The sequence below is a fragment of the Chelonia mydas genome, chromosome 2 (assembly GCF_015237465.2).
Source record: "Chelonia mydas isolate rCheMyd1 chromosome 2, rCheMyd1.pri.v2, whole genome shotgun sequence".
Classification (NCBI taxonomy): domain Eukaryota; kingdom Metazoa; phylum Chordata; order Testudines; family Cheloniidae; genus Chelonia; species Chelonia mydas.
Window position 1 is genome coordinate 162,501,020 of NC_057850.1, and position 14,746 is coordinate 162,515,765.

At 41.7% G+C, this 14,746-nt stretch overlaps 1 protein-coding gene across 1 annotated transcript in view; it reads right to left on the minus strand.

Moving 5' to 3' along the window:
• The window catches only part of ABCA13 (ATP binding cassette subfamily A member 13), a 294,371-nt gene that overhangs the window by 247,733 nt on the left and 31,892 nt on the right, over positions 1–14,746 (minus strand). The window contains exons 7-8 of the mRNA XM_043540473.1: positions 11,653–11,777; positions 4,597–4,730 (exon numbers count right to left, since the gene is read on the minus strand). Coding sequence (XP_043396408.1) covers positions 4,597–4,730; positions 11,653–11,777 — 259 coding nt within the window. The remainder of the gene's footprint in view (positions 1–4,596; positions 4,731–11,652; positions 11,778–14,746) is intronic.

Here is a 14,746-nt window from a genome sequence, read left to right on the forward strand (position 1 = left end):
CCAAGAACTCAGAGCCAAATTTTTGATAATCTGGCCACTTCTTTAGGTACCTACATGGAAGCTGTGTGCGCCAAGCTCCTTTGAAATTGGTTTCAAACTCGGCCTGGAAAGCACCACTTAAGAAGTTTCTGAAGAGTACCAACATATTCTAGCCCAACCACAAGACAGATCTGAAGCAGGAATTACTAGGTACAATCTGGTGTGGCTAGACAGGTCACATATTATCACACTGATCCTTTTTGGCCTGAAATTTTTTTATCTTAAAATTGGACTTTTTTTTTCAGAATTAGGGACACTTTTCTTTTCCACTATTTTCTCTCATGTGAATAGTCCCATTGAGATGAATGACTAGATTACTAGAATTTAGTCAGGCGAGGATTGGGTGAGTAATATGAAAAAGGACACTACATAAAAAAAAAAAAAACAAATGTCTGAAATCAGTTTAACTAAATAACAAAAAAAATGCCATAGATGGACCCCATCTTTGCTAATTTGTCACATTTGTATTTGATTTTAATATGTTAAGGGGGTAAATGAGTTTTATAAGAGCTGTTTGCCCTGCCCAAAGAGTGCTTTTTGCACTGACAGAAGAAATGAGACAAGAAAAGAGGAAAACATCCTCCATCAAGTTAACCACTCACAACAGGGAGAGGTCATACACAACAAAGGGCGAAAATCGGAGTTTTTCTGTAAACAGATTTTTAAAAGGGTTTACTATAACTAGGCTTTTCCAAAAGCTATGACATATCAAAGCAGTGCAGATATAATAGCTACAGTTCACCAAAGTGCCTAAACTTGCACATGCTAGTGCGACCCGGGACAGCGGCCAGTGACCTTGGTGCCCGCATCAGTGGCGAGGCTGGGGGCAGGACTGGGGGCGCGGTACCGTCACACCGGAGGAACTGCCCAGCCAGGGCAGTGGCTCCTGCAAGCAGTGGCCCGACATGCTGCTGCTGTGGTTCCTGGTAGAGCCCTGCAGCTCCACTGATATCGGATTTATATCCCTGGATATAAAATTTTGTATCTGAACAGGGCTCTGCTCGTCAACAGTTTACTGGTTTGCCAGTAGAACAGAAACTGTGCAGACCCCACTTCACTGGGGTTCATTTATTAAAAAAAAAGATTTCCTCTTCTTGCAATCAAAGCTGTTCTTATTACTGGGCCTGAAATAAGCAGAAGATCTACCAGGGAGCATATTGTACATGGTAGCATTTATAACATTGACAATGTCTATCTAACATAACTTTAATCAGTCAACCTTTATTGTTGCGCATCTTTGGACTCATTTTCTTCTCTTTGATTCAAGATTTTAACCTTCCTTAATTAAGTGGCAACCTTCTAGATTAAACTACTAAACAATACCCGCCTAAAGCAATCAAAATTTATACCAGTGAAGGGAGGAGGTGTTATTTTAATTACAATTATTTGGTCCCTGAAGTTTTCATCACATTAAATAGATGATCAACTAAATTAGCAATTGAATTAACTGGAAGGCAATGTATTTGCATTTCTTCTGAAAACAGAGAAATTGGAGTCCAAAGTGCATGAATATTAATGATTGGTGAATGCAGAGAACTTCAAATTCAGGATTTAATCTGAAAGTTTAGAGGAACCAAACCTGAACCCTTCCCTTCTCTTCAGAACTGGAGTAACAGAGCTCTGTTCTGGGCCAACATCACAATATGGTGAGTTTGCACTGTGACGCTGGCAGACCAGGTGCCAGCTCATGCCAAGGCCACTGGGCCTCACTGAGCACAGACAAATGCACAGCTGGAAACCAGTATGACTTGCATGTCTATTACAATAGATATTAGAGTTATAAGAATGTGTTTAAACTTTATGAGATGAGAGTATTAATCTTACTTATAATATCTGCATCCCATGTAATAAGGTAATGTTTAAGAGTTTGCTCTGTAACTACAAAAAGGTTTGCTAAGACTGTAAACCCCTCCAGATATCCGAAGATTTTCAGGGCTCTACACCAGGGGCCAGGCTGAGGCTCCAAGGTACTCTCCCCCTCCCCCATCAGAGACCAGTCCGGGGGAGCCACGTGGGCAGCTGGAGAGAGCCTGGGTCCCTCCACCTGCCCTGGGTGGGGAGGGGGAAGCAGTTCCTGTCCCCCAGACCCTCTGCCCAGGACAGGTGAAGGGACCCAGAATCCCCACACCTGTCCCCGATCTGGCTCTGGTGGCGACGTGCCTCGGAGCCACAGCCCAGCCACGGTAAGAGTGTACGGGCAGCTGTGGGGAGCCACGGCGGACCCTCCAACTGCCCTGGGTGGGGGGCCCCAGCAAGCCCTAGCCCTGCCCCCCAGACCTCCCACCATCAGAGCCATGCACGGATACAAAATTTGTATCTGCTTCCACGCTGCTATCCGCACAAATGGTCCATGGATATAAATGGATACCCGTGGATTTGCATGGCTCTACATGAAAGGTGTCATCTACTTCCCAACAAAAGAAGGCCTATAGACACCAGACAAGTCATTGTAGAACATCAATGGACAAAAGACTTTGTTGATTGCTTCCCCCACATGCTTGAAGAGGGTATGTGCAGAAGCCACTGTTCCATCACAGCTTGAACGCTGGGGTAAGGGAATAAAAATCCCTGTTAAGGAGAAATTGTTATCCCTAATCTGCTTGAACATTTGAGGGGTAAAGATTTCTGAGCATAAGTAAGAGGTCCCCAGCTGTTTAGCTTTGATTAGCCCTCAGGGACATACAAAGCTTACATATTATAGCTACTGTCATCTTTTGGAACCTAAGACTGTATCTCATTTGTGTGTCTTATATTTATCTGCTTTAACCTTGTAAATAACTCATTTCTTTTTCCTACTTAATAAATCTTTAGTTAATTAATTACAGGATTGGCACCAAACACAGTCTTTGGCTGGAGATCTGAGGTACACCTGACTTGTAGTAAGTGACTGGTCCTTTGGGGTGATCTGAAGATTGTGATTTTTGGTGCCAGAGAAAAGGAGGCTTGCTTGGATGGGAAAATAGACCCGAGTACTCAAGAGGATCGTCTATGACTCCATGTTCAGGCTCTTACAGTGCCTGAGTTCACACTTGATACTTGGTTGGTGAAATCTAATTCTAGAACACACATCCAATTTGAGGTTTCTGCCCTGGTTTGTGGCCAGTCTGCCCCGAGCTGAGCATCCATGTTCATGAGTCACTCCCGAAAGTTTGACAGAACCTTTTCTAAAATAGCAGCATTTGGGGTTCAGTTCAGAGAAGCAGCCAATACAAAGCAAGTTTGGACTCAATTGTTTGCCCAGAACTTATAAATATACCAGGATTTTTTTTTATTTGTCCTTTTAGGCATTCATGAATCATTACAATGTTTAATTCTTGACTATTTTCTCCCGACTAACATTATTAGAGAGGTTGTCATCTTTGCATGGAACGATTCACAGCCACGGGCTCTCTTCTTTAAACATGGAGATTCAGTTTTAACACATGTGGGGATTAAGGCAGAAATATCATTTCTGAAGGCCCCTCTGGGAAGGGTAACAAGAAAGATGGCAGAGCCCCATCACCCTCATATTGGGTGAACAGAGCCTGGCAGAGAAACCATTTTTTTAAAGCAAACAGGCCTTTAAACAGCTCCATTTGCACAAGTGCCTGCTGAAGCTAATTGCATTTATTTTGATGGGAGCTGAGATGAGACAATTTGCAATCTTGTGGCTGCTGCATGAATTTCCATCATTGTCTCATTGTAACATATATTTACTTAACTGGCACTTCAAAGACAATGTTGGGCAAACGGAAAACTGCTATTTTGGTTCTTTTCCCCCCTCCTTTCATTTTGTTCTGCATATTATTTCAAAAACCCATCTTTTTAATATCACGCATTGGCATGTCGACATTGCAGCTGGGAGGGTGCTTCCCAGAGCAGGTAGACAGACATGGGCTAGCTCTGCTCAAGCTAGCACACTAAAAATGCAGTGTGGATATGGTGGCTCAGACAGCAGCCCGGACTAGCTGCCCAAGTGCAATCCTGCCTGAGCCCCTGGGTACGTACTCAGGTAACTAGCCCAACCTGCCTCTGGTGCTGCTTCAGCCACACTGCAATTTTTAGCTTGCTAGCTTGGTCAGAGCTAGAGCTCTCTGTCTATTTGCACTGGAAAGCACCCTCCCTGCTGTAGTGCCATACCCACGTTAGATCTCAAGTTGCCTGTTTCCCTTTAAGCTACGGCCCCTTGTGGAGGATGCAAAGAAAGAAGATAGTGCTTATATGAAATGTTCTTTCCCATCTGTACCCTGTTTTCGTCTAAATAAAACATTCTCTCACTCCATTATAAATTGCTTCAAGCGATGATTGATGTTCTTCAAGAAGCTCATCATGTATCATGATGCAAATATTGGCTGAACAAAACCTGCAATGCTTTCATTCAAGTTTGTGGACGGAGGCTGGGCAGGTGTCATTCACCCAATATGAGATTATGCTGTCTTTTATGCAATGGCAATGCCTGCTAAGTAGCTACTTCTGAAAGACGTTGCTTTAGCGTCTCCAAGGGATGAAAAGCTCTCATGAGTTACAAAGGAAACAAAACAAAACAAAAAAGGAACATTGACATTTTTAGAAGTTTACCTTATTTAACTCTGCCGTATAGTTCAAGAGTTTTTCAATATGAAGATCATCGAAACCAAATCTGGATTCAAGTTCCTCTTTGACTGCACGTGGATCCCACACAATATCCCAAAAGGTCAGGTTGTACAGAGAACCTATAACAAAAGATTAATTTATGTGATACATTTCCTACGTTTTCTGAATTTACCTTTCTAGTGACCGATCTCTGACAGGGTCCATAAGTGACACTGCCACCTTTTTATGAGAGAGACCCTAACATGGGAGCGTGTGCATAGGAGACAGACACATATAGTCAATAGGCACAATTTCACTAGAAGTCTGGTGAGTGGAGTTAATCTAACAGTATAAAGCAAATAGTACATTGATTGAATTTTGGTCTATTGTATTAGGAGCCAATACCAATTTCACCAAATTAATTCAATATTAGAAGATACATCCCAAATAATAAAAGTACACAGTGAAGAGCTTTTACATTATTCAAGAAGGAATAGGGATAGTATTCATGATTCAATACCGGTCCTCCAGAATGCCAAAGCCTTCAGATTTTTGAACTACTCACAAATTTTCACCCTTCCTGAGACTTAAATAGGGTCTCAATGGGTAGAGGAGATGATGGTGTATGGAGGAGGGGTTCAGATATATTAGGTACTGGAGACACATTTGGGAAACGGGAAGCCTATTCAGGAAGGATGGGCTCCACCTAAACCAAAATGGAACCAGATTGCAGGCCCGTAAAATTAAAAAGGTTATAGAGCAGTTTTTAAACTAAGGGCTGGGGGGAAGCCGACGGGTGTGGAGGAGCACATGGTTTGGACAATGACATCCCTTAGGGGAGGATCTATTAATGGAGATTCTCTATGTCCTAGGAAGGAGAAGAGGATGAAAGATGATAAAATACAAGCAGGATCTGATGAGAAACAGTCAAAGGAAAAAAAGTCTCATTCAATTACATCATGTAATAGCAGACAGCTAAAAAAGTGGCAAATTTTTGAAGTGCTTATATATCAATGCTAGAAGTCTAAATAATAAGATGGGTGAACTATAGTGCCTCATTTTAAATGAGGGTATTGATATAATAGGCATCACAGAAACTTGGTGGACTGAGGATAATCAATGGGACACAGTAATACCAGGGTACAAAAATATATTGGAAGGACAGAAAAGGTCGAGCTGGTGGGGGAGTGGCACTATATGTGAAAGAAAGTGTAGAATAAAATGAAGTAATAATCTTAAAAGAACCAAACTGTACCATCGAATCTCTATGGATAGTAATTCCATGCTCTAATAATAAGAATATAGCAGTAGGGATATATTACTGACCACCTGACCAGATGGTGATAGTGACTGTGAAATGCTCAGGGAGATTAGAGAGGCTATTAAAATAAAAAACTCAATAATAATGGGAGATTTCAACTATCCCCATATTGACTGGGTACCTGTCACCTCAGAATGGGATGCAGAGATAAATTTCCTTGACACCTTAAATGACTGCTTCTTGGAGCAGCTAGTGCTGGAACCCACAAGAGGAGAGGCAATCTTGATTTAGTCCTAGAGGTGAATATAGATGGACCACTTGGTAATAGTGACCATAATTAAATTTAACATCCCTGTGGCAGGGAAAACACCATAGCAGCCCAACACTGTAGCATTTAATTTCAGAAAGAGGGACTACACAAAAATGAGGACATTAGTTAAACAGAAATTAAAAAGTACAGCACCAAAAGTGAAATCCCTGCAGGCTACATGGAAACTTTTTTAAGACACCATAATAGATGCTCAACTTAAATGTATATCCCAAACTAAAAAACATAGTAAGAGAACCAAAAAGTGCCACGGTGGCTAAACAACAAAGTAAGAGAAGCAGTGAGAGGCAAAAAGGCATCTTTTAAAAAGTGGAAGTTAAATACTAGTGAGGAAAATAGAAACGAGCATAAACTCTGGCAAATGAAACGTAAAAATATAATTAGGAAGGCCAAAAAAGAACTTGAAAAATAGCTAGCCAAAGATTCAAAAAGTAATAGCAAAAAAAAAAAAATTAAGTATAACAGAAGCAGGAAGCCTGCTAAACAACCAGTGGGGCCACTGGACGATCGAGAAGCTAGAAAAGCACTCAAGGACAATATCATTTAAATCAGCTTCTGTACCAAACGACTGGAGGAGAGTTAATGTGATGCCAATTTTTAAAAAGGGACCCAGGGGCAATCCCAGCAATTACAGGACAGTAAGCTTGACTTCAGTACTGGGCAAACTGGTTTAAACTACAGTAAAGAACAAAATTGTCACAAATATGAACATAATTTGTTGCGGAAGAGTCAACATGTTTTTTATAAAGGGAAACCATGCCTCACCAATCTACTAGAATTCTTTAGCGGGTCAACAAGCATGTGGACAAAGGGGATCCAGTGGATATAGTGTACTTAGATTTTCAGAAAGTCTTTGACAAAGTCCCTCACCAAAGGCTCTTAAGCAAAGTAAGCTGTCATGGGATAAGAGGGTAGGTCCTCTCATGGATTGGTAGCTGGTTAAAATATAAGAAACAAAGGGTAGGAATAAATGGTCAGTTTTCAGAATGGAGAGAGGTAAATAGTGGTGTCCCCCAGGCATCTGTACTTGGCCCAGTCCTATTCAATATATTCATACATAATCTGGAAAAAGGGGTAAACAGTGAGGTGGCAAAATTTGCAGATGATACAAAATTACTCAAGATAGTTAAGTCCCAGGCAGACTGCAAAGAGCTACAAAGGGAACTCTCAAAACTGGGTGACTGGGCAACACAATGGCAGATGAAATTCAATGTTGATAAATGCAAAGTAATGCATATTGGACAGAATCCCAACTATATATACAAAATGATGGGGTCTAAATTGGCTGTTACCATTCAAGAAAGAGATCGTGGAGTAATTGTGGGTAGTTCTCTGAAAACATCCACTCAATGGGCAGCAGCAGTCAAAAAAGTGACCAGAATATTGGGAATCATTAAGAAAGGGATAAATAATAAGACCAAAAATATCATATTGCCTCTATATAAATCCGTGGTACACCCACATCTTGAATACTGCATGCAGATGTGGTTGCCCCATCTCAAAAAAGATATATTGGAATTGGAAAAGGTTCAGAAAAGGGCAACAAAAATGATTAGGGATATGGAACGGCTGCCATATGAGACGAGATTAACAAGATTGGGACTTTTCAGCTTGGAAAAGAGACGACTAAGGAGGGATATGATTGAGGTCTATAAAATCGTGACTGGTGTGTAGAAAGTAAATAAGGAAGTGGTATTTACTACTTCTCATAACACAAGAGCTAGGGGTCACCAAAAGAAATTAATAGGCTGTAGGTTTAAAACAAACAAAAGGAAATATTTTTTCACACAACGCACAGTCAATTTGTGAATTCCTTGCCAGAGAATGTTGCGAAGGTCAAGACTATGACAGGGTTCAAAAAAGAACGAGATAAGTTCATGGAGCATAGGTCCATCAATGGCTATTAGCCAAGATGGGCAGGGATGGTGTCCCTAGCCTCTGTTTGCCAGAAGCTGGGAATGGGTGATGGGGGATGGATCACTTGATGATTGCCTGTTCTGTTCATTCCCTCTGGGGCACCTGGCATTGGCCTCTGTTGGAAGAGAGGATACTGGGCTAGATGGACCTTTGGTCTGACCCAGTATGGCTGTTCTTATATTCTTAAACTAATGGTTAACTATTGTGAGTACTTCATTCTTTTGGATGGAAACTGCTTTTTATTATAAGAATAAAAAAAACAAGGCTCAGATTTTCAAAAGTATTCAACATTGGCCTAACTCTGCTTCCAGTGAAGTCATGGTGACTTCAGTGGGAGCAGAGTTACGCCAATAGTGAGTGCTTTTGAACATTTCAGCCTCAAGTAAGTGTTCAAGTTTACCATAAATTTGCTCATAGGTTCTACTTCAGATAAGAAAGAAACAGAGACCCATTGTATGCTTTTGAACACACTGGTTTACGGCCAATGATCTTTGAGCCAAAATCCCTGATTTCCGCCTCCCCCTCCCCCAACCACCACCACCATTTACTGAGTCAATAAGCGAAGACTACGAGTGCAGTCATCAACATTCTTTCACCACCGTGGAGGTTGGAAATGTCACAGGCCTTGCACACACAAAACTACACTTCACTTCTTAGGAAGTTCCATGTATACACATGAGGTGTATAAAAGGCTGCAGGATCTAAATCTGGAGCAAATATTTTTCAAATGGCCGTCATTTCAGTGACAGGATTAATTTTAGTCTCAAAGTTATCTAGGTTCCAGACCAAAATTAGCATCTCCTCTATTTTCTCATTCAATGTTATTTACTTGGAACCACAGAATCATGAAACTGAGGTTACAGAAAGTTCTTTACACTAACAAGATGAAGCCCACAGCATTTTAAGCTTCTTGCCTAATTAATATTTTGTGTCACCTTCAGACCGAGTCTGTCCCACTATCTTCACACGGTGTCCTACATCTGGATCTAACCAGATTGAGAGGTATGATAGGGTGGGGCACTGTTTACACAATCTCAACAAAACATTTCCAAAGAGCTAAATTTTCTGTAGCCTTCAAATCTACATACATCCTAATCTACTCTGTAGGACAACACTTGCATTTAGATTCTTTCTACTTTTCCATTCCTGTCTTCTCAATATTATTTCAGTTGAAAGGGAACAATGTCCTTCATTTTGCTTGATACTGTTGCTACACTTATTGAGTTCCCTATTGTACACTATGATTTGGCAGTGCCATCTATTGAAAAGGAGGATTAAACTGGTTAATGACCATAATTCAACAATAAGTCCTTAACACTAACTAGTAAAGGAAATCATAAAACGCACAGTTAACCACGTTTCAAGAATTTATTCTTCTGTGTAATCTATTCTTATCTTATTTCTGGCACCTGTCACTCCAGTATTCAAAAAGCAGCTAGATGGATAGTTTATAGAAACTGCCTTGTCCCCTTTTCTTTGAGTAGTTTAATAACCACATTGCCACATCTCCCACGTAACTCTCTCAGCTTAGCCTACCAAAGGCATGAAACCAGATGTGGAAGTCAGCATCTCATACCAAAGCAAGCCTAAGAGTGATAAATTAAATACTGAAATGTGACATATCATGGAGAAAACAGATGTAAACAGCAGAGCAGATGACAGGATGCCCCCGATGCAGCAAGTGCCAACAGACCCTGCAGCATCCCATTTATCTGAATTAGTGTCTTTAATTTGGCATGCAGTATTGAATTGTGTGCAACTGCGCTGGAATGAATGATCACCGAGGGGTAAATGGACGTGCTAATAGGTTTGAATGAAGATGCAACTTCTGTACTCTAGGGTTTCAGATTGTCTATAACATTCTAGCTTCTAAAATCCTGATTTAGGGCTTAAAATTCTAGAGTGGCACTGTTGTGCCACGGCAGCTCTAGTCCTTCAGTGTAGATACTCCCTATTCCAACAGGAGGGATTCTCCCATCAGGGTAGGTAATCCACCTCCCTGAGAGGCGGTAGCTAGCTCGACGGAAGCTAAGTCGACCTTCTGCTGTCCATACGGGGATTTAGGTTGACTTTACACTCAGAAATGTGGATTTTTCACACCTGTGACCAACAGTTAAATTGACTTAATTTTCTAGTGTAGACCAGGCCTGAGTCATAATTTCTCTCATCTGTAAGAGATATTCATACAGTTGATTAAAACCTTATTCTGCACACAATATTTACTATACAGGCCACCTTTTTTTAATACTCCCTAACACTTCCATCCACCTGTCTGAAGCCCCCAGGGACTTACTTTCTGGGTTTATCTGCGGTGGGTGGGAGGAGGGGTTGGTTTGCTTGTGAGGGAGTTTAGGGCACAGAATTCAATCCTGTGTAGGGGGCCAGCAGGCAACCTAAGTACCTCTTAGTCCTTATTTTGAGGGCTTATATGGGATTTAAGAGTCATACAGGCCTTGGGCTGCTCTTCTACACAGAAGGGGCCATTTCATCCAGTGCGAGCAAATACCACCTCTGTCCCCATACTGCTCCGCCAATTAATCATAATCCTGACTTTATCCTGGGGAGCCATAAGTGGAAGAGGAACAGAGTGGTGTCAGCCATTCAGCTGGCACAAACACCAAGCTGCATTTGCAGGCCAAGATAGCAAAGGATGGGTCAGAACAATGCTCTGCTTACTGCTCAGCTGAAGTGTACCTGCCTTGCCTAGTGCTTGCTGTTGGCTGTACAAGGGCCATGGTTCAGAAAAGCACCTGAGTGAGCGTTTAAATTTGCACTCAAGTCCCATGAGACTTCATTGATTTCAGTAGGACTTCAGCACACTTTTTTCCTGAATGGGGCCTGGATGGCTGCAAGACGGAGAGTCCGGACATGGCTCCTGAACAACAGACTACACCCCTTGGTGTACAGCATGCCCTTAAACACTTAGCAGGATCCTGCCTGGCTGGATGCACAAGGGGAAGCCTCCCAATGACTCCTGCTCCCTCAAACTCAGTCCATGCACCTGTGCAGCAGATGGGATTCAGCCCTTGAGCAAAGACTGGCATTTACAATAGGAAACAAAGGAAGACTAAGGTAAGATAACCACGTTAATTTTCACTTGCAACTGGGCCAAAACTTGAATCCAGTTCTCTTCATAACCGAAGGAAACTGAACTAACTCTTTGTGAAACACCCTCTCCAAAGAATCACCATGAGTAAAAGGAGATTATTCTCAACCTGATCTATTGGGACTGCACTGTGTTATGTCAAACTTAAGAAAGGTTTGCCAGGCTGCACAATAAGCATATTTTTGTAATTTAACGGACAATTAAAATTATGCCTATCCAAGGCTCTAGGTGTCCCAACGCACAACAACAATACAATGCAAATCTCAACAGTATTTAATTATCAGCTCAACAGGAGCTCAGCCAGCTGCCTACAAAAACATTTTGGCTCCACCCTGACATGCCTGTAATTCATGCAGCAACTTTTAAAGAAAGAAAGACAGAACCCCAACATCCCCCTCCCCCACCACACACACACACACACACACACACACACACACAGCCTTCAATTACCTTCAAGGCTCCAGTCTTGCAAGAAGCGCAGTGCTGTGATGGTTATATTCAGTCCTATTTTCACTGTTTTGTAGAAACTTTGGTTTGATAGAACTGCATCTAAATCTTCTAAGGATGCTAAGGAACTGAAAGCAAAAATGAAAAATCAAGCACTTGTCAAAGCATGGCAACATTGTGCGCGCTCTTTGGAGAGGGCAGCAGAAGGATTGTGAAGTAGAGCTGGATGAAACTTTTTAACAACTTTTTTGTCAAAAAATGGGGTTTCGTCAAATGAAGTTTCTAGTAAAATGTTTTGCCTGACAAAGTTTTCTAAAAAAAGAATATTCTAGGAAACCCTGAAATGGATGAGTTTGGTGACATGTCTGGGGTGGATATCTGAGGGTTGTCCATTATCTTGCAAAACCTGCACAACACCTCCAAAAGATGAGCCTGAGCACCTAAATTCATAACTTTGCCAGACGCTAAAATTCATGAGCTGTCTAGAGAAAAACTTGTCTCTCTCACCAACAGAAGTTGGTTGAATAAAAGATATTACACCTCACCCACCTTTTGTCTCTAATATCCTGGGACCAACATGGCTATAATGACACTGCATATAACAAAATCATTTAGTTTATTTTCTAAATTTCTTCAAACAGACCAGCTCTGTTGTGAAGTTAATATCATTGTAAATTTAATTTGATGATACATTTTAGAATCCACACCAATTTTATCTGACACTTCGATAGCTTCTTTTACCCCATGGCTGTTATGCAAATGAAAATCCAACAGTTTTTTTTTTTTAACTTGATCAGCTGTTGCTGTACTTTGCTATTTCAAACAACAAGAAATTGCAAAAAAAAAATTAGCTTACCACAAGCAGTTCACCCATGCACATGCCAATGCGTAGAGACTGTGATGAGCCCTGCTCAAGCAGGCTACAAAGAATATAAACATTGAGCACCACCATGCCTGTCACTTATTCTAAATAAGTGAGACACAATATTATCTTCCCAGCTGCAAACAAACAACCTACAAGTTTGGTGCTTTTTAACAAGGCAAAGGAAAGCCCTAAGTAGGAGTGGCAGAGTCAGTGCAGAGATTTTCAATTTCCCATTCTAAGCACATGTGGTGTGGGTCCCATGCATGCTGCAGATTCACCGAAATGACTAGAATATGCCGGATGGTGTCATACCTCAGTCGGTTCAATACTAGGGCAACTGGGTAAAATTCTATGGCCTGTGTTATACAGGAGGTCAAACAAGATGATCTACAGGTCCCTTCTGACCTTACAATCTATGAATTGATCATTTTCCCAAATAAATTCCTGAAATTGCTACTTTGCATCAAGTTTCAGGTGCCCTCCAGCCATTGTGTCTCCCTGCCTCACTCTGAGATCCTCTGTACTTTCCCCATAAAGGTAAATAGCGTGTTGCAACTACATCTCCCTCCTGGTGCTGCTGCCCTTAAAAAGAGAGAGGCAGATAGAGATTTCTCCGGCACACAGGATTTGTCTACACTGACAGTGCTGCAGCTGTGCCACCATAGTACATAGTGAAGATGTTACCTATGCTGATGGGAGAGCTTCTCCTGTTGGCATAGGTACTCCACCTCCCCAAGAGGCAGTAGCTATGTTGATGGGAAAAGCCATCCCATTGTCACAGCTCTGACTACACCAGGGAAAATCCACATCTCTGAGCAACATAGTTATACCCATGTAAGTTCCTACTGTAGACCTAACGTCTTGTTACGTTCTGATGCATCCAGGATAGCAATCCCAAAATACAAGGAAATTGAAGCAAGACACGCAGGTAGGTGGTCAGTCAAAACATGAAATAACCATGAACCGGTTAAGTTAGCAATCTTCTGAACAAGACATGAGAGCACATCCTGAATAGCCACACACACCCAATGCCATGCACGCACGAGCGCACTCACACTCAGAGGCACTGGAACACTGAGTTCAGGAAGCAATAACCAGGAAATGAACAGGAACAGAGAGCAAGAAGCAGGAAAGCAGCACACACACCTCCATGACCTGATCTATCAGTCTGGGAAGACCTACACAACTCAATCACAAACCAAAGCCACTACTGGACTTTTCTTCTAATTAACAGGGATTATTTCTAGTAAACCTGGCCAGTTAAGGAGCCGTGGAGGGCATCTGTGGAAGGAAGCTTTCAGTTTTGTATGGAGTGGGTTGCTTAAAGCAACTTGGCACTGAAATGGGACAGGTCTACACTTAAAATGCTGCATCGGCACAGCTGCGCCATTGTAGTGCATAAGTGAAGATGCTCCTATGCAGATGGGAAGAGGATTAAGCGGTGAAATAAAGTCACTTACCTGACACTGATTGCTACAGATTGCCAAGTGCCAGTTTAATTGAACTACATTATATTAAAGCACTTAAGAAATAAACTGGTTTTAAAATGATAGGCATCCAAATGGATTAACATCAAATGGACTCAAAGGCTTCAGTATTTCAGATCCTCCTTGGATTAATAAAAGTGGTAATGATTTTACATTAATATATAACTCTCGATCCAGAAGAATCCCATCAAACATGACAAAACTAACACCCTCATACGCAAAGGGATCGTTTCAGTCACCACTCACATGCAGCAACCTCCCAAAGATTTTTCTGCTGAGATGCACCTGGAGGACAGGTAGAGTTGTGAAAGGGTCTGGAGCAAAAGGCAGGGACTGCAGAAAAAAAGGAGGAAAGAGTCCCGAGCTTTCCAATAGCACAGCCTATAGGTACAGGTATCTGCTAAGTAAGGCATAGGTATAAGTGTAATAAAACTATTACAAATTCAGAAGGTTTTTCATGTGTGTGTGTGTAGGGGTTCCCAACTGAATAATAATTCTGATCATATTGGGCCTGATCTCGGGACAAGAACCTACCACATCTCAGAGTTACTGGGCAATTCTTAAGTAATCAGTATAATTAATACAATCAATAGACCAGGTGACAATTGGGCCCAAGGACCTTTTTCTGGGCAAGTGTTGGCCTCACTCTGCTCCCATTGGAGTCACCTGTAAAGCTCCCATTGACTTCAATGCAAGCAGAGGGAAGCCAACGCTGACAATCCTGCTGTATATCTATATCTTGCTA